We start from the raw sequence: 26,853 nt of genomic DNA, 5'->3' as shown, positions 1-26,853 counted from the left end.
AAGGCCAGTCTTTTAAGGTATAATGTGTATAACCGTGATCTTTTACTTTTAAGGATATTTTTATGAACCACTCGTTGATTATTTATCTTTGATGATTGAAGGTCCAAAAGGTGGAAACTTATACTTTCTGTTTAATTCTAGGAGAGCGGTCGCTCTCTTAGATAAGACTTGATACTGCCTCTAATGCTAAAGAAGGGTTCTTTGATTGGCCGTAACTTTTTTCGTATTGTGTTTGCTGCTTTGAAATTTTGCCAGTGAACTAAAATTTGGGCCCTAATTATGTGGTTAAAATTTCAAAGAGATCCAACTAATAGTTAATTCTATAATGAAAAAAGTTGTTAAGGGTGGTTTTAGAATCCATAAAATTAATCAGACATTTGGTGAAAAATACTACATTGTTCCATAGAGATAACATGGGATTTTTTTGAAAAATTACCTTAATTGGGATCGTGTATAAAGAAAACTAATCATTCGTTACGTTTGGGAACCATCTTAAATGAAAGATAACAGTCCATAGATGTGCCTTTTCTTAGTTTCATTAAGATCAATTAAGTTTAAGTATTGATTTTTATCATTATTAACACTTACTCTGACTTACGTTGTTTTGGGTATAGGAATTACGGCGTTTTACCACTGTTAGAGACATGCATTTTAGCCCTAATTTTTTATATTAGACTTACGGCGTTTTTGTCGTGATTCACGCCGTTAGAGGGATATTAAGCAAGAGAAACATGGCGTTTGAGCTCTTGTAGGTGCTTTGCCCGGGTGCTTGTGCGTGCTTGTGGATACTTGTAGGTGCTTGCGGGTACTTGTGGGCTCTTTTAGGTGCTTGTGGGTACTTGTGGGTACTTGTAGGTGATTGTAGGTACTTGTGGGTACTGGTGGGTGCTTGTGGGTACTTGTGGGTACTTGTAGGTGATTGTAGGTACTTGTGGGTACTGGTGGGTGCTTGTAGGTACTTGTGGGTGCTTGTAGGTACTTGTGGGTGCTTGTAGGTACTTGTGGGTTCTTGTGGGTACTTGTGGGTTCTTGTGGGTAATTGTGGGTGCTTGTCGGTACTTGTGGGTACTGGTGGGTGCTTGTAGGTACTTGTGGGTGCTTGTAGGTACTTGTGGGTGCTTGTAGGTACTTGTGGGTACTTGTAGGTGATTGTAGGTACTTGTGGGTACTGGTGGGTGCTTGTAGGTACTTGTGGGTGCTTGTACGTACTTGTGGGTGCTTGTAGGTACTTGTGGGTTCTTGTGGGTACTTGTGGGTTCTTGTGGGTACTTGTGGGTGCTTGTCGGTACTTGTGGGTACTGGTGGGTGCTTGTAGGTACTTGTGGGTGCTTGTACGTACTTGTGGGTGCTTGTAGGTACTTGTGGGTGCTTGTAGGTACTTGTGGGTGCTTGTAGGTACTTGTGGGTACTTGTGGGTGCTTGTCGGTACTTGTGGGTACTGGTGGGTGCTTGTAGGTACTTGTGGGTGCTTGTAGGTACTTGTGGGTGCTTGTAGGTACTTGTGGGTGCTTGTAGGTACTTGTGGGTACTTGTGGGTACTTGTGGGTGCTTGTGGGTACTTGTGGGTAGTTGTGGGTGCTTGAAGGCACTTGTGGGTGCTTGTAGGTACTTGTGGGTGATTGTAGGTACTTGTGGGTGATTGTAGGTACTTGTGGGTGATTGTAGGTACTTGTAGGTGCTTGTAGGTAGCTGTAGGTGCTTGAAGGTACTTGTGGGTACTTGTGGGTGCTTGTAGGTACTTGTGGGTGCTTGTGGGTTCTTGTGGGTACTTGTGGGTTCTTGTGGGTACTTGTGGGTGCTTGTAGGTACTTGTGGGTACTTTTAGGTACTTGTGGGTGCTTGTAGGTACCTGTGGGTGATTGTAGGTACTTGTGGGTGCTTGTAGGTCGTTGTGGGTGCTTATAGGTACTTGTGGGTACATGTAGGCACTTGTGGGTACCTATGGGTACTTGTGGGTGCTTGTGGGTACCTATGGGTACTTGTGGGTGCTTGTGGGTACCTATGGGTACTTGTGGGTGCTTGTAGGTAGTTGTGGGTGCTTGTAGGTACTTGTGGGTGCTTTTAGGTACTTGTGGGTACTTTTAGGTACTTGTGGGTAGTTGTGGGTACTTGTGGTTAATTGTGGGTACTTGTGGATGCTTGTGGGTGCTAGTAGATACTTGTGGGTACTTGTAGGTACTTGTGGATACTTGTAGGTACTTTTGGGTAGTTGTAGGTACTTGTGGGTACTTGTAGGTACTTGTGGGTGCTTGTAGGTACTTCTGGGTTCTTGTAGGTACTTTTGGATGCTTGTGAGTACTTGTAGGTACTTGTGGATACTTGTAGGTACTTGTGGGTACTTGTGGGTACTTGTAGGTACTTGTGGGTACTTGTGGGTACTTGTAGGTATTTGTGGGTACTTCTGGATACTTGTAGGTACTTGTGGGTACTTGTGGGTACTTGTAGGTATTTGTGGGTACTTCTGGGTACTTGTGGGTGCTTGTGGGTACTTGTGGGTGCTTGTGGGTACTTGTAGGTACTTGTGGGTACTTGTAGGTACTAGTGGGTACTTGTGGGTACTTGTACGTACTTGTGGGTACTTGTAGGTACTTGTGGGTACTTGTAGGTACTTGTGGGTACTTGTAGGTACTTGTGGGTACTAGTGGGTACTTGTGGGTACTTGTAGGTACTTGTGGGTACTTGTAGGTACTTGTGGGTACTTGTAGGTACTTGTGGGTACTTGTGATTACTTGTAGGTAATTGTGGGTGCTTGTGGGTACTTGTGGGTACTTGTGATTACTTGTGGGTGCTTGTGGGTACTTGTGGGTACTTGTGATTACTTGTGGGTACTTGTGGGTACTTGTGATTACTTGAGGGTACTTGTGGGTGCTTGTGGGTACTTGTGGGTGCTTGTGGGTACTTGTGGGTGCTTGCAGGTACTTGTGGGTGCTTGTATGTACTTGTGGGTACTTGTAGGTACTTGTGGGTACTTGTGATTACTTGTGGGTACTTGTGGGTGCTTGAAGGTACTTGTGGGTACTTGTAGGTACTTGTGGGTACTTGTGGGTAATTGTGATTACTTGTGGGTACTTGTGGGTGCTAATGGGTACTTGTGGGTGCTTGTGGGTACTTGTGGGTACTTGTGGGTGCTTGTGGGTGCTTGTGGGTGCTTGTGGGTGCTTGTAGGTACTTGTGGGTACTTGTAGGTACTTGTGGGTACTTGTAGGTACTTGTGGGTACTTGTAGGTACTTGTGGGTACTTGTAGGTACTTGTGGGTACTTGTGGGTGCTTGTGGGTGCTTGTAGGTACTTGTGGGTAATTGTGGGTGCTTGTGGGTGCTTATAGGTACTTGTGGGTAATTGTGGGTGCTTGTGGGTGCTTGTAGGTACTTGTGGGTGCTTGTATGTACTTGTAGGTACTTTGCCTCCTCCATAGGATTAACATTACACTAAGTTTTGGAAGCTCATAACTCTGGTTATATTAGATATACGGGCATATCCTTTGATTATGTAATAGTACTATTTGCCCCTTCTCTCCTTCGTAAACATTTGCTCCATAGGATACTCCATATACACCTACGGCACCATAGTCCTCCCAGCATCCTCAGCGGTTAGGTAGGGTCGTACTGGACGAAATTGTAAAGGGCGCTCCCTCTATCTTCAAAATAGAAGCTAGTTCTCATACAAATAAAATGGCGCTACGCGGCAGCACTTAGCAATCGCCTACCAAGGGTAGGGGCGTGCGCGAGGTACATTGGGAGAGATACAGTTCTGCAGGTCGCCCATCATCATTTCCAATCCATCTCAACTCCCTTATCCCTGTCCCAACCCCAGCGATTTCCAACCACTAGCATAGCCCACTCGATCGCGCTCTCTTTTCCCCGGCTACATATTTTGAAGATGGCACTTTTTAGGCGTATTAACATTCTTGGATCATCTTTGTGAACTTTTAGGGTAGCCCTGGCTATATTTTGTTTAAGGTTTTAAGCTTAATATCAAAAAGTTTATGCTACAAAAAAAGTTTGAAATTGACAATCTCGGATCGTCTTTGTGAAATTTTAAGGATATCCGAATTTCATATTGGGCTTATGACAATTTTGAGCGAATGTTAAACGGACATAAATCAGCATTTTTAAAAATTTTAAAAATTGTCAATTTGGTCCTATTTCTGGAATTTTTAGGGGGCGCCTCGCGTTTCAATAAATGATTGTAAAAAATTGTACTATGTTAATTACAATAAGAATACATACTTTTAATGATATACGTTTTTTTTGAAGTATCATTATAAATAAATGTCTGATTGAGCTAAAGTTATGGTCCCCTTTATACATCTTTCTGCTAAGTGCAGATTTTGAAAATGTAAAACAGTTTCTTAACATTCTTAATTAAAATGAAGACTGAAGGAACAGATATTAATCAAAAATGTCTTGATTAGAATCAAGACCTAAAAAGTATCGATAAGACTGAGGTTATCACTTGTCTGAAGGATCAGATATTAATTTTTCTTTTTAATTGAAACTTAAATGCATGCTTAAGAAAAAACAACGTTCCATTACCGTTTTCCGTTGAAATAAATTATTTTACTGCTAATCAATTTCAAAAATTTACTTATCTCGGCTTTTCGACCACAATTCCATTCCCCGAAAACATTTTATCATTACATTAATTACTTTTGGGAGATAACGTGTTCAAATAACCTATAAAACAATAAAAAACTGTAATAGCGGTCTGTTTAGCCATGAAAACAACCTTTTAAAAGTTACAAGTACTATATAACCCTTTCTAGACTAACAGGACCTGAGCAAACTATAGCTTAACCTGCTACTAGTACGACCAGGGAGAATTGATGTAAACTGGAGTTGAAATTTCATCATGTGCGACCTGCGGCCCTGAAACTCCCCCATAGTCCCAGTGTGTGCAGAACATAATTTTTTCGCTGTTATCTGCCAAAATCAATCTTTCTAGGTAGTGTTGCCTCCTCAATTGAATTTTTCATGATATATTAAGGTTTGAACGAACAAAATTCTAGATTACTATTTTCACTACCATGTCCCTCTGCTAACTGGAAGCAAACTTTCCTCTCTTTTTGCTGCTCATTACCGGTGCCATTCCTTTGACTTTATATTAGTTATAACTAATGGGTTTATTTATTTCAAACAAAAATATTAAAAAATGGATTCTTTTTCCTTTTGTGCTACTTTGAATTTACAAATGTATATAACGTTGTGCCGTGCCATGTCAAATAGTCTCTAACCATTGTTAGAAACTAGAGAGAGAAATTGGGCAGTAACACTGATCATGCCCTGAACTATTAGAGAGAACAATACGATGGTTGACTAAAGTACACTTGATATTACATCATTTTGCAAAAACCGCGAGTAAAAATCTTACTGCCCCTATTGAATTTGGCGCCATTGGTTTTAGAATAATTAAAATGTTCCACTGCGAAGCGTGCCGGTCTCGAGTGGGGATGTAACGTCTTTAGGAACGCTAAACCATACACGTACTCTCCCAAAAGTAATTAATGTAATGATAAAATGTTTTCGGGGAATGGAATTGTGGTCGAAAAGCCGAGATAAGTAAATTTTTGAAATTGATTAGCAGTAAAATAATTTATTTCAACGGAAAACGGTAATGGAACGTTGTTTTTTCTTAAGCATGCATTTAAGTTTCAATTAAAAAGAAAAATTAATATCTGATCCTTCAGACAAGTGATAACCTCAGTCTTATCGATACTTTTTAGGTCTTGATTCTAATCAAGACATTTTTGATTAATAGCTTCTGCTTTTGCATCTTTATTCTAAGTTATAATTCTTTTTCCTATAAAAATCCTTAAAATAACTATGAAATTCCATAGTGCTGTGATATTTCTCATTATGATAATCATTTAACTGCTAAAAGTACCGGAGTCCCAATTTTATGATCTTAAAATATCACGTAAGTCTTCACGTTAAGTCTTCGAGTGTTTTAACACATTTCATAAGTTTCCCTTCAAATATTACATGTTAATGCGTCAATTAAACTTCAAAAACTTCATAAACTTTGGATAAGTAGCCATATCCATTAAGAATTTTATGGGGAGAGTTCTTTAGCTCTCTAGTGATAGAACGAGCAGCACGCGAATGGTCAATTAATCCATAATCAAACTAGATATTACCCTCGGTATGCCTCTACAGGGAGTACAGCGAAATCTCTTAAAAATCGTATACAAAATCTTGTTTTTGGAGAATTCTATAGAACCTCGGAAGGTTGAGTGGGAGAAGCTAGGTAATATCTCGCAATCTTCGGATGCAACAACCTGGTGGTTCGCGCGCATCTTTCGTTGAAGAACCTCCGCCTCTGTACACGAAAGCAACTCTACCACCATGCATTCACCCAGCAGCCACATACCGCGCAATGCATCTCTCTCGCTATGCTTTTCTTCCTCTCCCTCATTTTCCTCTCAATGTATCCCCTCATCCCCTTTCATCCATCGTCGTACGGGAAAGTGGGAATAGTAGTTCGCTCGAATCTCATCTCGAGCTTCACACTGGCGAGGCTCGCTTGGAACGTTGTCGGGTTTCCTAACCTCTGCTCTCTGAGAAACATTCCCGTTGATTTGTATTATATCCGCACGCGTTTTGACACGTTGTTGAGTAAACTTAAATATCTTCCGAAAACGGTTTACTGAATTATTTTTCTATTTTTATAAAGACTTAAAAAAGATTGAATTTTAAACGGTTGACAATGAAAGCACGTGTTAAAATCATAAAACGGAACTAGCTTCGCATTAGAATGAATCATACTGGCCAATAACAAGTGAATAATCTAAAGAACAGAAAATATGTAGACGGCATAACTAAAACTATTCGTTTCTATCGTTGATAAGAAACTAACCAGCGCGAAGTGTATCTTTAAAGAAAAAAATTTCATTATAAGACTGTACCTTTATGGAAAAATAGTAATGTTCATGTTACAATCAGACTACACTTTGCCTGACCATCAAAATGTAGACAACTAATTAGCAGACAACTTTCCTGATAACTGTTGACGAACCAATAAATTTTTGAAAATGTCTAATATGAGAGTAGCAAAGATGATGAAGCAGGAGAAGGCGTTCCGGTTCGAAGACAACCCAACAAAAAGAAAAAGCAGTCCAGGTGCCTTAAGCAAGGTTACCGAAGGACCATACACAGTACCGGTACAAAACTCCTTTTGCGGTTTGAACTTCGATCCAGCCGTTGGACGTTTGCGTGCGGAAGTTTTGGATAAAACTTCCAATCAAGCCGAGTCCTCCAGTACCTGTGTCGTGGTGACAACGCCTACACCGGGTCGTTATCGTAAGATTCCGAAAAGAGTGACAGCCTTAGGGAACAGCATGGTCACCCCCTTATCGGTGGCTGGAATGCCCGGCTTACAACCGAGATTGAGTCTGTTGGGGAAACCACTGCAAACTAACCGTATTAGGCAGAGAGACCCGAGGTATCGAAAGTACCAAACTTACTTTCACAATTTCTTCGAACAACCTCGCGGTTGGAAAGGCGCGATCTATCACCTGGTTATGTAAGTTTGTTTTAAGATTATTTCCTTGTTATTGCTTCGTATTCTTGAGCCAAACTAGCATTTTTTTCATTCATTTTTGCAATGGGGAATTTCTATATAATTGAAAGGCTGAAGATCCTATGATTATGAACTGTGAATAAATCTACAAGTAATTTTGTATAAGAATAATTTTAGTCTATTCCTAAGATTGTATAATTTCACTGGCTTGTTTAAAATATCTGATTATAAGAGACATTTTTATCAAAATGTTTTTACTGTAAGTGCATGCCATCATGATTTTTAGAAGGAGCGGGTAGGGATTCTAGTTTTTTTCAACCTGCTGGTGAGAGTAGATTGAAGAATTTCTAGGAAGACAGCATTATGTTATTTTGATACAGAAATAGCTTAGTAGTCGATGTGATATTTGCGCAATTTATGAGGAAAGTGGTTAGTGGAAAAGATGACCAAATTCATCTAAGATTAGAACAAAATAATTTATCATCAGCGCCAGAAAACAAGTGTATTATTTATTATGACGATAGAGCCTGTCCGGTTGTATGGACGTGTTGCGTGAAAAATATATCAAGTAATTGAATTCGACAAGGATCATATTAAAAATTTACTTTTATTTTTGTTATGATCTAGCTATAACGACAGGTGGCGCTACGCTAGGCATCCAGAATATTCTCTGTATTTATGCCGTTTCCCATTGGCTGCTAAATGCCTGCCACCATGAAAAAACGTATATTGAAATCATGCTGCAATGTAGTGTGCTTCCAGTAAAACCTAAACACTTTGGTAAAGACACTCCATACAAAATACCAATGGAAAACGGCAGAATTAGCAAAACTGCTCTCTAAAAACTTTTTATCCTTTCAAATTAAGTTATTTTTTAGTACCTCTACGGAAAACATACTCTATTGCGCGTCCATATCACGCCTACTAACCGTTATTTTGCTTCTATTAGACCTAAACATAGAATTGATTTTGAGACGGCAAATACCGCGGATTGCGCGCGATGGAAGGCAGCCAATACTGTTTGAGTTCGCAACACTTGTTGAACTAGAGGACGAAATAATGTAAATTTGAATGAGGTGGAGGACTCCAAGGTTATTCCATAGATGTAAAGCTTATGGCACTTGCTAAAATCAGTTTTTTTTTTCTACGTGGAAAGTTTATCCTACAGAAAAAAATCTCTTCAAACAAGAAAGAAAATATTTTCGAAATTCAGTAAACAAAACTTGGCAAGACCCAACTCCCTTAGTTGCATCATGATAATCTTTGTGGAAAAAATATGTTTCGGTAATGTTAGATCAAATACGCCAGGGAAATTTTTTGAACCTTAATGCTGGGCAAATTCCGGGGGAAATGTGATGTTACTGGTTGTGCTTAAGATTAAAGAAATGTCAGTGATTTTGAAAATATCTAACTACTTCACTCCTAATTAACAAATTACACTAAGCGGAACGTTATATTTCGCATATTATAAATATCTGATACCCTTATTCAAAGAGGGGCTGCAATATCATCTGCTTGGTATAGGGTTAAAAAACGAACCATCCAGTGGATACAAAGACGATAGATAAGGCATCACACACACAGTCCACCAAAGTCGTCTAGTTTGTAGCCATATTTTACGCCTTTGGATCCATATACTGGTTGTTCCGCCTGAAAGAAAACAAGGTGTTTAAACAACAGACTCTATTTTTCCCCCAAATTTTGAAAATGGTCTATTCCTGAGAAAATATGTTTGTCTAATTTAATCTACGAGCTGAAAATCTATTTTAAGCATGACCCTTAAGTAAATATCTTTCAAGGGCTGATTTACCATCCCTTGAACTTATAATAGATATTTCCTTCTTAAGTTCCCTTGGGTTTTCATAAAACTTTTGAAAAAAAAATGTTAATGTTTTGGATATTACTCAAACAATGCGAATGTTTGGTTTTCAAATCTCGAGGGGTGAAAAAGTGTTGTTGCAGTATTTTTTCCATCTGCGAATCTCTATGGACTCAATGGTGACAGTTGGTATGGAAATGACTTTCATTATAATTGTGTGTACTTTTTCAATCCCCCCTGGCACTAAGGAATATGAGAATTCCAAGTTAATGAAAACGCAAATGAAGTGCAGTGGAGAATAGGTATGCTAATTAACTAATAAACATTCTTGGATGCCTCGCATCGCTTTAGAATATTATATGTACACAAGGAATGGAATGTTGGTGAATTCAAACGGCTGCTTAAAAAATTTAGTTTCTTAAAACGTTTTAGGAAAAAATTAGTTCTTGGAGATAAAATCTCCGGCTCTTAGCCACAATCTTGCAGTCTTACGACAGAAACCATAAGTTCATAGGCTATGTTCCATAAGTTTGTCACTGGTTACTGAGAGCTTTCTCAAGAAGTGAAGTAGGTGAAACATCATAGATTCTCGTAAAGCGACGCCGTCAATGGCTTAGTACAGACTAAATAAGAAGATGGACGGCAAAACTGCCTGTAGTCAATTCTCGAGTCGTTCTCATTCGTTGGCGACGCCGGGTGCCTTTGCTGCTAGTAGTTTACAAGAACTTAGTAACAATGGTAGGAGTAAAAAGTCTTATTCATTTAAGTAGGAAAATACACATGGTTTAATGTAGAAAATTCGAAGCGAAAAACTCTCTCCTCACTCTATGAAATCAATAAAATAATTTTATTTCTCAAAATATGTGTATGTTCCTTTTTAAAATGAAAGTCGCTGCGTTCTTAGTTAGAAAACTTCAATAAAATTCAAATTATTAAAATTGGTACAATTTTAGAAATCGATAAAATTCCCTTTAGATGTTTCATTTGGAATATGCATCTTCTTGCAAGATTAATTTCGATGAAAGTTGAGTAACTTTAAAGGCTTTTCCTTCTAGGAATTATATATAACCGCGACAAAGTTTAGCAACTTTTATAGATAAAATGCACAATGAATCTATGCATTGTAACTTTCGAAAATTAGTCTTCGTTAAGACCGCTTCCCTATCTTGTGAGATTATATTTGACATTGACCGTTGCGTAGTACCGATCCATCTTAGGCGATAAGGCTTAATACTGGTCTTTCTCACTTCACTGTGTAGAAATCTCCTTACAAAGCAGCTTTTCATAGTAATTAAAGGAACAGTTTATAGAAATTTTGAAAAGGGTAACGCATTAAAAGAAAGTGGCTAATGCTTGCAAATATTTCAAAATGTTCCTTGGTTACAGCAGAGTTCTAGAATTTTACCTATTTATTCATATTCTTGCCAAAATTAGGCCGAAAAACATTTACTAGTATATCCTTAGTTATAGGCACTGAGTCCTTGATCCGCTGTCTTGTATGTGATTACAAACAACAAACTGACATTATCTTGACGTCGGTAGGATTTTAGTAAAATTTAAATACATTATTAAAAAAATCTCTTTGTGGACAAAGACTAGAAAAAGTAAAAGATAAGAGAACAAAATGGAATGACTGAAGTTTCAGATATTAAATGTTTTCAGTTTAAAAACAATCTTATAAAGCATCAATTATTTTAGAAAAAATCTCATCTTCGTTTTTTTTAACCAAAATTTTGCCTAAAACATTGTATCATGAAATTTTGGTATTATTTTCGAAGGAGCATGTGTAAGGACATTTGTAATTTTATATTACATTTTGGTATTTTGTTATTTAAATATAACTAATTGCAACCGAAGGATGAAACTTCATCTTTCATCATGATTGTGCTATTAAACGCCGCTGAAAAGTGCTTTGATTCTGTGTCTGCAATGTCGACGGTTCAAAATTACTTCTAAATCAATCATTAAAAATTGGATAAAAATTATTATTAAAAAATTGCTACTATCTCTTGAAAGAACTATTTAATACGTGACTACAAAATATTAGCTCGGAATGTGATCATCTGGAAGATATTGCCAGGTTGAAGTGAAGGGGATTTAAGATGAAGGGGATTATTTCGAAAATTAATCAAATATGACGGGAAAGAGAATCTCTCTCCAAACTTCCATCGAGATGATTCTTAAATTGTGGCTCATGAAGGAAAGCTATTCTTGTGAAATAAAGAGACAATCGATTGGTTTATAATTAGAAGGGAAATTTAATTATAAATGAGACGAGGGTAGATGTTAGCCTAAAACCTGCTACCACCAAAAGATTTGTTCAATCATTTGGAATAGTGGAGTCAACGGAACTTGCGTTTTAGAGAGGGCTCGGGCAATTTCATTTCAGGTGGTGGGTAGAAAACCTACTTTGGAATTGCTTTTTCTACTTTGTTTTTAATATAAATAACTGTCTAAAAATAAGAAACTACTACTGCTGAGTATTTTTTATAAAATTGATTTTAAATCTACTTCTGACTTTCTGTTAGCAATTTTACAAAATTTTATTTGAAATTTCAAAACTGCAGCATTCGTAAAATCAGGAGTTAGCGGTTTTTCTATTTCTTCGTTATTTCTTTTTAAAAGTAAGAAGGCGTTTTACAAACAAAAAATAAGGAAATTGAAAAACAGCTAACTATAACTTGTGATGCTACGAATGGTTGCAGATCTGAAATTTTAAAGAAAGTTTCTAAAATTGGTCACTGAATGTCAGACGTAGATTTAAACTCAATTAATTAACAAAACTATGCAGAAGTGATATTTCATTTTTAAACCTAAAAAGGAGTTAATGTAGTTCGGGATGAACAAATTCGTTATTATTAAATACCTTAAACATAAACCGAAATTCAGAGTGGACAGGTTGCAAATTTCCAAGCCGTTGAATGAGATTTATATTATTATGTAATGTATTTATCATGGGGCGTGAGTTGCAACACTTCTACTCTACTATAAGCCCCAGAAATAAGCCGATAAAAATAAATTTTAGCCGCCACCGCAAAAGTTGGCTATTTGTGAAAAGCTTCCTGAAGCAGGGCGTGGTTGATTTTCCAAAAGATTAAGCCACTACGCATTATCTAGTCAGTGAGTAAAGTTAAAATTTACAATGTTCTTCCTCTCTCGCATTTGTTCTAGCTTTCCAATTTTTTTACCAGGGTATATGTGAGGGGAGAAGCAACTATGCATTAATAATGGAAAATTGCCAAGGACGTTAGGCCTGAATTTCTCAATTCTCTGAAACCATGATCAAACTCCGGAAAAGGAGAGGGATGTGAAAATTGATAACCAAATCGAGCCTCGAACTGAATATAGCGCATTTAGAGATTAGCTATAAATATACCCTAACTTCAATGTTCTTAGGTTTCGTTAAAGGGAAAGTTTAGGAAACTTTATATTATACCTTAAAAAGCGGCCTTTTTCTAAATTTAAAAGGAAAAATATTAAAAAATAAATAATCTCTTTTTACAAAATAATTAGCATGGATTTAGTGACGTCTGCTAAACCGACCCTCTTACCTTACCTCTCAACCTGTGAAAATTCAACCCATCACAGGAATCTCGTAGGGGTAAGAGGTTCGATTTAGTGACGTCTGCTAAACCGACCCTCTTACCTTACCTCTCAACCTGTGAAAATTCAACCCATCACAGGAATCTCGTAGGGGTAAAAGGTTCGATTTAGTGACGTCTGCTAAACCGACCCTCTTACCTTACCTCTCAACCTGTGAAAATTCAACCCATCACAGGAATCTCGTAGGGGTAAGAGGTTCGATTTAGTGACGTCTGCTAAACCGACCCTCTTACCTTACCTCTCAACCTGTGAAAATTCAACCCATCACAGGAATCTCGTAGGGGTAAGAGGTTCGATTTAGTGACGTCTGCTAAACCGACCCTCTTACCTTACCTCTCAACCTGTGAAAATTCAACCCATCACAGGAATCTCGTAGGGGTAAGAGGTTCGATTTAGTGACGTCTGCTAAACCGACCCTCTTACCTTACCTCTCAACCTGTGAAAATTCAACCCATCACAGGAATCTCGTAGGGGTAAGAGGTTCGATTTAGTGACGTCTGCTAAACCGACCCTCTTACCTTACCTCTCAACCTGTGAAAATTCAACCCATCACAGGAATCTCGTAGGGGTGAGAGGTTCGATTTAGCAGACGACACTAAACCAATGGCGGTGCAGTGGTAAAGACTCCTTAAATGCTAATTCTTTTATAACAAGAGATCATTTATTTTTTTTTTTAATAATTTTCTTTTTATATTTAGGAAAAGGCCGTTCTTTTAATGGGTTTTTGAACCTCCTTGCGCGTAATCTCATTTGAAAATTTAAACATTACCTGTCGTAAATGTCTTAAATTAATTCAAACCGATTGAAACTAATGCGTGAGAATAAACCAGAATTGTGTTGAGTGTGCCTCATTACTTTGAATGCAAAAATAAATAAGAGAAATAGCAGCTGATTTTTGTTCGTCCCTTGTTTTGCTGTTATATGTAAATACGTTTAAAAGTTTCGATTTCTTTATTTTTTAATGGTATGTTTTTAACGATTTAAATGAACTAGGCCTATGTACTGTGCCGAATTTTATTCAAACGAGTTAAAGGCTCGGAAAGTTGGAAGAGACAAAAATTTACAATCGATAAGTAGGTTCTTTTTTTACTGGATTTTACATCATTACCAAGCTTTCAATTGACCAAATTTAAATGTGTATTTTGCGGTTTCCCTCATGAATTAAACTTTTCAAATAAGCTTTCCATTCATACATTTTATCGTTTGAAAAATCAAAGAAATTTAAGAATTCACCGATTTTTCAAAATATGTTGAATGCAGAGTTGCAGAAATATTTATAAAATGATTGAAAAAACTGTAGTATGGAAACAAGTTAACAACTTGCAAGTTTTTGAAAGGGTTTTCATTGAAAATATCTTAAAGATGTAGATTAAACGTGAATGTGGCATTAAAAAAGGGGAATTAGAACTGCTTCTGAAAATATGAAATGGTGGTTTTTATGCACAAGTAATTCAGAAGTTTTAAGCAATTTTAAAGCGTTCCCAAAATACTTTTTTATCGATTTCGGAATCGTTTTTCGATGGGATCCAGGATTAGACGAGTCTCAAGTGGCGCTGTGTCAGTTTACAGTTAAAGCAACTTCAAACAGATGCAGTTAAGGTTTCCCTTTTTTTAGCTAGTTTTCGTTTATGATCTTAAAAGGATGTTGGGTTTTTTCCTACCACTTCTAGACAGAAGACGATCAAATAGAAGTTACAATGCGATTATAGTAGTGTAATTTTGCTTCAATGCTATTTATGTAACGTTTTCAGATAAAATAGATCTGATGTTTGTAGTAATGTTAAGAACGTAAAATTCTAAACCTGTAACTTTAGCATCGTTTTATTGAATTTAAAGGCTGTAAAAACTTCTTAAAAACAACATCATACATATTTCATACCGGTGGTCCCAAGAGTATCTGCATACTTGAAACTCATCCTGGTTTCAATTCCATTAAAACAGCTCAGTTACTTTCATAAAACATTTAGTGTTATTAAGGTAGTTACTTTGATCATGCAAATTTAAAATGGTTTTCGAATTCCCTTAAAGCAGCTCAGCTAATTTCGCATATTTAGTATTAATAAGCTAGTTCATTTGATCATGCAATTTTAAATTAATATGGATTTCGTGTTTACTAGAATCAAGTTTCAATTTTGACTAACAACGTGACATGAGATCGAACTGAAAGTTTTTTGAACGAAAATTTCTTGAATAGATAATAGGGAAACTTTTATGTATAATTTATTGCTCAAGTAGCTTATAAAGAATAATAAAGAGTAGAATTAAAATTCAAATTTACGGAAAAATATATCTGATAACTTCGGTGTGATTTAAAGAAAGGATGTTTTATCGCGCCAGGTAAAGCTTATGTACTGCCCCCGCTCGCCCTTCCTAGGTTTTTCCTTTTTAATGGGTCCTTCTTTATTATATCATGCGTCGCAGTTGCCGGATTAAGCGCCCGAGTTGAACTTTTCTTTATCCTATTTCGAGCACTCATTTTTTTACTTATTGCCGAGCGGATTTCCGTTTCTATGGTTACTCAGAGCAGTAAATATCCCAAAAGAGGTTGGTTCGTATTATATAGATGGAATTTAAAATAAGTTTTCTACGAATTAAAATTATTTTATTTATATTCCCATTAATATTAAAACTTTAAGAAAAGACTGATCTAGGTCGGTTCGATAAGTCTAGAGCTTGGAGGCAAAATAATGAGAAGAATAAATTTTCCAGGTGTATAGTATGTAGCGCCCTCTAATCTGAATATAATGCATAATGCAGTCTGTTGAATGTTTAGTCAAAATTGGAAAAATGTATTTGAATTTTGAGGTCATAAATGTTTCGAGTCACTGGTAAACAGTTTAAAATTGTGATATCTTAGGCATGGAGAGCTTTGTCTATGAAGGTATACACCTTCAAAGACAAAGCTTAGGTTGTTATTATTATATAAGAAAGATGGTAGGTTGTTATTATTATATAAGAAATATGGCCCTAAGTAATGCTACACAATGGTTACTCTTGAAATTCGACTTGTGGGTTTTTCTCCGCTTATTTTTAATTTTCTTCGTGGCTTTTGGATGTCCTTTAAAATTGCTTCAAGCGTTCTCTATTAATTTTTAATGATTTAATCAACTAAATTCGCAGTGAAAAATTATTCCACCCAATTGTGGACATAAAAATATAAAAATGAGGTCAAAATAAAATATTTTTATAAAATTAAATTTGAATTAAAATTTTAATGTAAATTCTGGTAACTCTTTTTGAAATACACAGTTTTCTCTAAATATTAATTTTTGCTCTAAGAAGCCAAGTATAAGAAAATGAATAAGTGTTATCCTATTATTCGCTTAAATAAGACCCATCCTTAATTCATGATAATACTAAATCTTTGATTAGCACACTATGTTGCAGCCATTTCGATATAGAAGTATACACAAACCGTTAAAGAAAGTGTTTCGTCAGAAAGTAAAAGCCAGAAACTTAATGATTAAATGACTTAAACACAGTACGGTTTATGAATTTAACAAAATTTTATCATGATTTTAAAAATAATTTTGAACAGTATACATCTAAAACTATTCCGCTATTATACAGGGTGTTTGTGAAAAGTCCATCAATAATGAAAGGGCGTATTTATTGGGCCATTTTGAGTCGAAAATGTTCTATGACATTTTGCCGTCCGAGCCACGGTTTTCGAGTTATGATTTGAATATTTTAGGGATGACCCCTTCATTAAATTAGCGCTGTCTTTCAATTTCTTAATTAAATTTAAGGGGTCATCCGTAAATTACTCCAATCATAACTTGAAAACAGTGGCCCGAACGGAAAAATGTCATAGAACATTTTCGACTCAAAATGGCCCAATAAATACGCCCTTTCATTATTGATGGACCTTTCACAAACACCCTGTATATTACAGTGCGAACTCGTTTCTTTAATCACCTTTAGCCTTTTCCATCCACAGATCTCTAAAAAGAATCTCAAGATATGAAAAAGAAAAATATCTTTCGAGCTATTTTGAGATTGTCTTCTACGCCAGACTTGCATTATGAAAGCGAAACCTAGCTTAGCTGTCTTTGTACTCCCAGAAATCTGATTTAGTTCCATGCGTGTTTCTCTCTAACATGTTTAAAATAATTGAATTTAACGTCGTGACGAAACTGCATGGTTCCTAATTTTCAACCCGAAAACAAATTTTTAATTTAAGGTGTCATGTTACGTTAAGTCATAACCAGCTAAATCTCGGTCGTTACACTCCCTTTAAACGAAATAGGAGTTTTGACTCGCTGTAACCCGATAGCTTCTGGTACCTGTGATTTTTTTTCCTAATCGAGGAACTGGTTTCTAAGGTCTTAAGTTACCTTGTGCCATTATACTTGTCGTCGTTCTTATTAAAGGGGCTGTCGGGACTGTGGGATACACGACGATCTTCCTCAAAGAGCTAAGCGTAGCGGGTTGGTGAAAAAGGAGACGGGGTCGGACAGCCCCTTTAAGATTTGGGCCCGGAGTACATAGATGCGACGATGGAAATTCTCATATTACTGAGATGTGGGAGGTGCTCGTATTATGTCCATTTATTGACGTCTACAGTATGACCCAAAGGTCATGACCTTAAAAGAGCACCAATCCACAGTTATATCGATCTATTAGGGTCGAAAGTTACATTAGTTTAGCACCTTCTCGCATTGATGTCTCCTGTAAAATAATGAAAACCGAATCGTGCATACGCAAAAGACTGTTGTGTAGATGAAGTGTTGTTTTAATCTAGAAATAACTATGACCAGTATCATAGAATTATTCTTTTCAATAAATGTATTACGTAATAAAAATATCTTTCAAATATAGCATGGTTGAGGAAATAAGCATTATTTAAAATTTCTCAGTTTTCTTGATCATTGGCATATGTTGCTTTTGTAAAGTTAATCCTCCCATGAATTAAAGGAGTCTGTTTTTGGGTCAGACTGAGTGAAAAGTGTCGAAAAACATAGGGTCTAAAACATTTTCTTTCTGAGGTGCGGGCCCCTGAAACCTGGAAATTGGCAAACATGTGATGTGTGCCTGCCCATCGTGTTCAGATAATTTCAAAAGGCTCCAATCTAAAAACGTTAATGAGCCTTTAAGTGTACTTTTTATGGTTTAAGTATGCCTAAGCTGGTAAGGTAAAAGTAGTTCAAAGTGTAATAGCACAAGAGTTTCCAGTTAATATTACTTTTATTCGTACCAATTTATAACATCTTTATTTAGAGGTATTGCTCAAAATGTCCACCATTGGCATTAATACACACATGTGCCCGTCTTTCGAACGATTCTTGGATATGTTGAAGAAATGCCTCGTAGGACAATATTAGATTTAAAATAGATAAGTTTTTTATGGCATAAAACAAATAATGAGTGTTCGTTTCTGGAAGCGATATCTTAGATGAGTAATTATGACATGCTTTGGATTTCATGTATTTTAACTTAATGTTGTTCATAACGGACATGGAATTAAGAACACCTTTTTTACTCGTTAATCGTACTCTTATATGTCGCAACAACATTCAAATCATTTGGTTCGCTTAAACAAAATAGCTGCTCGAGTCATCTAGAATATTTCCAAAAAATAGAAAAGTTATTATATGGATTAATTGCTTTTCTCAGAATTTATTTCAAATGATGTAAAATATTTGCCATGTTATTAAGAATGAACTAAAACATATCTGGCTAAAACATAAATGCTTGGATGTTGCTGAATGTTTTCAATAAATCTGATTGCATATTTATGGATATGGAGACAAGAATATCTAAAATAATAAATTATTTAAAAAAACCTAGTTTTTCGACCTCATTCGTGTTTAAAATTATTGAAATATGCGAAAGCCAACTTTTATCATCTTGTCGTTTGCAAAAAGATGATGGGTGTTGGCTCCTGGTGTTGGTACATCAATATTGATCCATTATATTAAGTCAAATTTTTCTAAAAACATCACGATTTTGTATGTGGTATATGAAATATTTATGGGATGCAAGCAAATTTGTGCTTTATAAGCTGAAGAATTTTATAGTGTTGACTTTTAGTGTACGAGAAAAGAAATGGGGTTTTCCCTAATCTAAGACGTCTTTTGCCGCCTCTGTTGAGATAACGTGTCTAGGAAATATTTCATTCCTTCTCATATACGAAAGGGTGAAAGTGGTTAAGTTTACTGTGATAAACTCTTAGCCTAACAAGTTCTTTAGACCGTAAATCGGCTTTTCTGTGATTTATGGACCACAAATATTATTAATAAAATATTTACATCAAAAACTTAATGATGGCAATCTGTTGGTAGAAAAAAAGAAACACTTTTCAATCGAAAAATCTATTTCTTCGAATGTCTCTTATGGCTTTCATATTTATCAGCTCCACAAACACTCCCGAGACCACCGACATCCTTCGTAGAATCTACGCTTTACCAGTAACAAATCTAGGCCTTATTCATTTTCCATAATATTTCTGCGCTTGAAAATTCTCTACATTGTTTTAAAACGCGTTTCAACATAGTCTTCATCGTGTTGAAAATTTGGCTCAATAAATTCCCTTCAGAATTATATAATTTGTTTGAAGTTTAAAGTTAAAGCCTTTGTCAAAATATTAGAATAAGAATGACGGTAACATCTGGTCTATCTCTAGATCATTTTTCGTGTATATTTATCGTGAGAGGAGAAAAGAGGATTTTGAAATTGCGACATAAAGGGGTTTGGGATACAGACAGGAAGATACCTTAACACACCTATGTAGGCTACGCGCCAGTGTAAATTTTAATCTACATTTAGGCCTCGTCATAATGTGCCTTAATAGACACCATTTCAATCCCATCTGGTTTCCCCATGGGGTGGGTGTATTATAACATAGGTCTGTCGATGACGTAATGACGTCATAGCTTTTATATTTAGGCCTAAATCTGAAGAGATAGTCGAATAACATAGTTTCGTTTCATTTTCAGTATATTAAATTTTTATACAGGTTTAGTCTGGTATTCAAAAATCGAGCGTAAATTGTGAAAGGGATCCAACATGCTACGTATTAGAGTTCACGTTCTCCTTAATATGCTTTAGTTTATTTACCTGATGGTGTAGTTCTTCAATCTGTAGGTTTGAATGCAACGTTAACGAATAGCTTTTGTCTCGTATGATGTACGTGTACATTTCTTGGTTGAGAAACCTGGATTCACTGTTAATGATATAGGAAAGATGTAGTACAGTACATGTGCATGGCGATTTCTCGAGGTCTACGGTGCTGAGTCGGCACCAGGAGGTAAATGAGATTGTTCTCTCTGTTTCTCCACTGTCTACTTTACTCTGTCTTCAGTAAATTCGCCGACGTCTACGGCGTAGGATTCTATCTTTCTCCCACCTTCTAAATCTTATCCCAAGGAATCGGACACTTAGAATGCCATAACTCATTCTATTAGCCCTTATTCGTTTCCTTAGTGGTTGCTATGGAATAGAGAAGTATGAATGTAAATGTACCTTAATTTGACAGTGCATCCCATTTGCAACAGATTGCAAATAATAAACACAATGAAAATTGCTGAAATTTTATCATTGTCATGTTGAATATTCTATTATTTTTCGGAAACATACGTAAAACAATCAAGAGATATATAGAACCAAATAATACTGTCGCAAAGATGTGAAGATGTCTTTACAAATCATAATATTTTCATCAGTCTTACCAAATATGAACACACAGTCTGTTGCCATGTTCATTCATGAAGTGATTCTGTTTATAACTAGTGTTATCATGGGGGAGTTCTGTTTAGTTTAACGCGTTATTCATTTCGTTAAATTAACTATTCAGTTTGATAACCATTAATCAATGTTTACTTTGATGAAAAGTTTTACCAAATTTTTGCAATACAAAATTGAGAATAATTGTACCTTTATTTTCTAAGAATGTACAGGTGAAATAATAAGATATTTCAACTAGCTTATAACGAAACACGGTAAGCTTCCGACCCCTCTATTCATCCCGTTTCCATTGCTCGGCAAAAGACCTCTCATCTAAGGCTCACTCGCGACAAACATAAAATAATGAAAAGCCTTAAGGAAAGGATGATATCTGCGACGCAGTTGGTAGTAACTGGATTGTTTTAACGTTTTAGAAATCGTCGCTGAAGTTTAAAATTTTAATTTTAAAAGAAAGCTATGAAATTTTGATTATATTTTTGCATTTGTAAAGTCAAAGATGCAGTTTGGAATTTCCTAATATTTTGCGTGTTTTTTGCAACAGTTTGAAAGGGAATAAAATGATACGATTATTCACAACTTATTTAAAATTTATCCACGTCGGGAAATTTCCTTACATTTTAAAAGATAACGGCAAATTGAACTTGAAAAGCCATAAAGCTCATTTACAGGATATAGGGAACAAGTGCACAAAATACTCGGTTGGAAGGCGCGGACTTTATTCCATAAAGGTTTTTTGACATTTCTGTTAAAATAGTTAAAATGTAAAAACTTTTTCCCGTGCAAAATTATTTCCACCATTTTTCTAGATTTACATGAATTGAATCATAAAACAACTCATTCCTTGCAAAGACAAAGTCTGGAAATTCGTATCTATATCTGAACAGAGAGAAGGTTTTATTGATGTAACTTCAGACCACCTAAACCATGGACAGGCAAAGTCATGTTCAACCCGCGTTAACAAATGGCAATGCTTTGCACGCGCCCGCAATTTATCGCCAAATGTCCCGTAAAGAAAAATTCGTATGTAATGGTTCGGGAACTTCGGGGATATTTTTTAGCCAAGGCTTAATGTTAAACAGACTTTATAAACAATGCCAAAGTGATATTTACAAAAACTAACTTGTTAGATCGTTTATGAATCTTCAATGAGAGAGAGAGGCTAAAAATAAATAATGAAATTCAACTCACTTTTATAATTTAGTCAGATTTTCTCCCCATATCGGTGACTGGAGACCTCTACTCTCAAAAAAACTAAATGGTGCGAATTCTACTAGGGCTGGGTGAAAAACTTCCAACATCCGCCGCCACAGTGCTAGTGTCAGACGTTCCTCTAAGCAAACCTAGCTCCTTATTCAGTTGCCTGTCTATAAGTTAGGTGGTCTGAGATGTAACTCTAAATTGAAACCCAAATTATTTCTAGCCAAAGTAAAATTAATTTAATGTGAGATATAAAACGACTTTGCTTCAACTGGTTTTTGATAACGTTTAGTCCCAATTGAGCTATGTGTATTATCACATCCGATTTTAATAGAATATACCAAATTTTTAATGAAAAATGTAAGTGCCACGTGGCGAAGGAATTGAAAAGATTCTCCTGTTCTCATTATTCCCTCATATTTCGATGGAGTCAAGTTGCTTCCGGATCAATGAATCGAGCAAATTATATTTCTCCTATCGCATTTTCTCCTCGCTTTAGCACCCTCTTATTATTCTTTCGCTTACTGTAACAATAGATTTATTATATTCTTTCATATTATATCTTTCTGCGCGAATAAGTTCCAAAGGACCTGGAACCACGCTTTCTGATGAAAGTAAATTTTCAAATCAAGTTTCCTCTGTTACCACCTTTTCTGAGTCTATACATGCATTGTTCTAATTTTTACGATTTTAGCGAGATGTTGTTATATTTTTGAACTAGTCAGTCAATTTTAAAACGCTGGGGAGGGATATAAAAATGGAAGATTTAAAACCGTTATAAAAATTGTTATTATCAGACCAAGTTTAATAAATATTTCGTGAAAGTGCTATTTTAAGAACCACGAAAGAGAAGGAAAAACTATTCATAAAGCATAGTATGCCATTGGCAAAAATAGTACTATCTTCGTAGAGAATCTTTCATATTGGTTAAATTAAGTTAGTTTAGGTTCAGACGGATTAATTTTTCTCTTAAGCTATTCCCACACGGCCGAAAAATACCGACTGAAATCAAGCAGCCGACGACCGAATTTTAGGTTTGGTGGTACATATTTTTGGTCACGTGAAAAATGGGAGGGGTTTCTTGAGGACGCAAACTAACACAAACTTTTTGTATCTTGGTCGCATTGTTTATAAAAAGCCCTTATCAACTACTTCTAACAGCTAATGTCAAACACAATTATATAAAAACGTCTTGGTTTGGACCAAGGCCGAAAAAACAAACGATATGTGTGAGGTTTATCAATTGACTGAAGTTCAGATATTGAAATTTTTTCTAGTTATTTTTATACACTCAATCCTTAATCATTATTTAATTCAATCAACTGATTTTACTGTTAATCGATCTAGTCCCTCTAAATTAATTTAAAAAATTACATATCTACGCTTTTTCAAGAACAATTACATTTTCCGAAAACATTTTATCGTGAAATTAATTTATCATGTTGAGGATACAGTATTGAATATTTGAAATGTTCTACTGGATGTCTAAAAAGAGCAAGCGAACTTTGGCATAACTCGAATGGAAAATGTAAATATTTGATCGTGGATGCCAAACAAGGGAGTTGCGCGAATTTATACATTTAATTTCGTATATCGAAATGCTACATTTCTATTGTCGCCTCTTTGATGGTAAAGTTGCACTGGAACTTCCTTTTCCGTACTTAAGTATTTCTTGGTCATAACTCAGTCTATGGTAATATTGGCTGAGTGTGTTGCGACGGCTCAGATGACTCATACACTGAAACCACTGGTGATTATAAAATGCCATATATTGGGAAAATAGAGGAAGAGAGGGGGTGTCGGAGTTAAATGTGACCTTCTTGGCATAACAAGTAATGAATGATGTGTTTAACCATATTATTTCCGCGGGAAATGAATATAACAAGTCTGAGAAGTATTTCTGTTTATGTGATCTTTACCCTTTACCACACAGGATAAACTTTGTTGCTTTGTCTTAAGTAGAAGACATTCACTCTAAACGACAGTCTTATCAACAACTTAAAACAGATTTAAACTTCTTTTGGTGCAAACTTGAAAATTTGTCAAGCCAGCAACAATTAAAACTATGTCGGTCAAGATGCTCACAAGTTAGTGAGCATCGACACGAAATCCCTTCAAAATAATTAATTTCATGATAAAATGTTTTCGGAAAATGTAATTGTTCTTGAAAAAGCGTAGATATGTAATTTTTTAAATTAATTTAGAGGGACTAGGTCGATTAACAGTAAAATCAGTTGATTGAATTAAATAATGATTAAGGATTGAGTGTATAAAAATAACTAGAAAAAATTTCAATATCTGAACTTCAGTCAATTGATAAACCTCACACATATCGTTTGTTTTTTCGGCCTTGGTCCAAACCAAGACGTTTTTATATAATATCTGTCGCTTCAGTCTTAATGTAATTAAATTTTGATTAATTATGTTTTCTTTACCGCTTATTATTACGTCCAATTACGATGGTCAAAACATGTATCTAGAAGGGCCCGAACGTTGCACCTTCCGCGTGTTAGGCGGACGAGATAACCACTACACTACACATACCTGGTAATACTGAGATTCCTAAGAGATCTAGCTTATTATTATGTCCAATCACGATGGTCAAAACATGTATCTACCTGGGCTCGAACCCGGGACCTTCCGCGTGTAAAGCGGACGTGATAACCACTACACAATGAATACTTTGTTATTCTGAGTTTTCGAAGAGATCTAGCTTATTATTGTGTCCAATAACTATAGTCAAGTCATGTATCTACCAGGGCTCGAACCTGGGACCTTCCGAGTGTAAAGCGGACGTGATAACCACTACACCATAGATACTTGGTTATTTTGAGTTTTCGAAGAGCTATAGCATTATTATTATGTCCAATCACGATGGTCGAAACAAGTACTTCTGTAATTAACTAAAATTAACATACTTAGACTTAATTGTTTCTGATTAGACTAGCCGATCGCACACCCTGAATACTTAATTGTTAAATTAAGAGTATTCCGAAAAGTAACTTCGCTCTAGTTTTTCAGTTTGAGGTGGTTAAATATCACGAAAAACCCCATGTTAATCTCCATAGGAAAATTGGTAAAAGCATGTGACTTTTGCTTTAACGTTACAAAAGAGTATGAAGTCATATCTACAAGGGCCTACCGGCCCTGTAGAATAAATAAAAAAATGGCGGCTATCGATCGATGCCGCGTACGCATGCGCTTTGGAAATGTATAACGTCGTTAGTCCGATTAATTTCATTGGCTGAGAACCCGGCGTAACACCGAACACCACCGTTAAAAATAGAACACAAGTTACGCCCGGCCAAACGGAAATTCTGTCGGGTTCGTCGTAAACGTTTTTCGGTTGAACCCCTTTCTGCCGCATTTCCGTCGTGTTTTCTGTCGAGTGGAACTATAGCTTGAAGAGAACCCCCCTGTGGAATGGGAGTCTTTGTAAAACCTTTGTACCTACAAACAAAACGAAATTTAATACACGAAAACGACAGAGGAAGTTTGTCAACTCCTCTTAAACAAGTAAACGTATCACCTTCTCTTTAATGCCATATAACAACCTGTGTCTTTTAGTTTGCGCAAGGCCCACACACACTTTATTATCATCATACTCAGCCCATTAAATTTTTAGATGGTTATTTTTCAAAGTACACAGTGCACTCACTATATACTCTGAAAAGTTTTAAGTGAAAGGGTTATATAGTTGAGAAAACTTTACTGGAGCGAGAAAGAGCTCGTACCGTATATCTCACGTAGCTTGATGAAATTTCATCGGGAAGTTCTCACTAGCACTTCGCTACATCTGCTGTAGGACCTATCTCTCTCTCTTTTTAGCTACAAGTACTGAGGTACCCATATCCAAACACAACTTTTGTATTACGTGCACACCGGATTCCGTTGCTTGCTCGGATGACGAGGTTCACCAAAAGAGTTTTTGAAGGACTAACCACTCTCCAGAAAATTCTTTTCGCTGTTTCAATGGAGCCGCAGAGGTACCTTTACTTTCCCACCTGATAAGAGAGCGGACATCGTTAGGTTGCCCGGCCGCGCGTCTCAAATATAGGCATGCACTCTTATCCTACTTCTATACCCTTCCAATCCTACTCCTTTTCCCGGAGAAGTTATTTTCCCAGGATTCAGGACGCGCTGAACAAAAATAGCTCGTTAGACCTCGTGTTAGAAGAATCGAATAGTAACGTCATACAGAAAGAGTCCAAACGTCTGCCGGCTTGAAGGACCTACAACCAGAAGTTCATGGTTTATGAAGTGTCGTTAGCAACAGTAAAAAGTTTCAATGCAGCTATACAAGGCTAAACTTTAAAGGTTCTGTAAAGTTGTCGGCAAACCGTTGAATTTTTTTACTTTTTTTCTTTGAAAAAGTCGTTATTGACGTCACAACCGCGGTACAAAAACGAAAGACTTTCCTTCTTTCCGGGAAAATAGTGTTGAGGCATCTTCTTATTTTTGTGTTATTTAAGCTTTATCCTGCAATTGGACCAATCACAGAGCTTTTGCTATTGCTACGGTCGGCGGTTCTAGCAAACGCAGCGGGTTTCTCGGACTCTCGGGAGTAGGGCCTGGGGAAAGGCCGGAGCGGGGAGATATTAACCTAACCGGATGTGAGGAACCGCTTCACAACCACGAAATAATTTCTCTTTGACGCGTTTTACATCAGCTAATGACGTCAATGATTGCAAGGGGGTCAGTTGCCTATAAAAAATTTAAGGGTCCGCTGACTTTTTAAAGTCCCCTTAAATACCGTGTTAATATGTTGATTCCATTACTTGAAATTTTCATCAAAACTTATTACTGACGTTTTATTACTCCTTGGTAGCTTGGAGCAGCGTGTTTATCTATAGTGGATATTTTTTTCGGTACAAAAATACAAGACTTAAGTTAATTGCTTGTCAGAGCCCCGTGAACGGTAAATGCATCGTCTTAGTAGCTTGATTTTATTGCTGATTTAAAATTAATTAGCATTTTCTTAATTAACCTGTCAATTAAATCTGGATAATCTCCACAGAAGCCCACGCGAA

At 36.3% G+C, this 26,853-nt stretch overlaps 1 protein-coding gene and 1 non-coding gene across 2 annotated transcripts in view; one reads left to right on the top strand and one right to left on the bottom strand.

The window, feature by feature from the left end:
* The first annotated feature begins 6,532 nt into the window (after nucleotides 1-6,532).
* The window catches only part of LOC149610657 (potassium voltage-gated channel subfamily KQT member 1-like), a 76,606-nt gene continuing 56,285 nt past the window's right edge, over nucleotides 6,533-26,853 (top strand). Inside the window, exon 1 of the mRNA XM_089858708.1 lies at nucleotides 6,533-7,521. Within this exon, the coding sequence (XP_089714834.1) occupies nucleotides 7,031-7,521 (491 nt within the window). The 5' untranslated portion in view covers nucleotides 6,533-7,030. The remainder of the gene's footprint in view (nucleotides 7,522-26,853) is intronic.
* Nucleotides 24,571-24,643, bottom strand: TRNAV-UAC (transfer RNA valine (anticodon UAC)). The gene has a single exon. It is a non-coding gene; the product is annotated as a tRNA-Val (tRNA).

The sequence above is a fragment of the Phalangium opilio genome, unplaced genomic scaffold (genome assembly GCF_054372755.1).
Source record: "Phalangium opilio isolate 3A_F unplaced genomic scaffold, DU_Popi_V2 ptg000329l_1, whole genome shotgun sequence".
Classification (NCBI taxonomy): Eukaryota; Metazoa; Arthropoda; class Arachnida; order Opiliones; family Phalangiidae; genus Phalangium; species Phalangium opilio.
The sequence above is the reverse complement of the archived record's forward strand: the minus strand, read 5'-3'. Positions and strand labels throughout refer to the sequence as shown.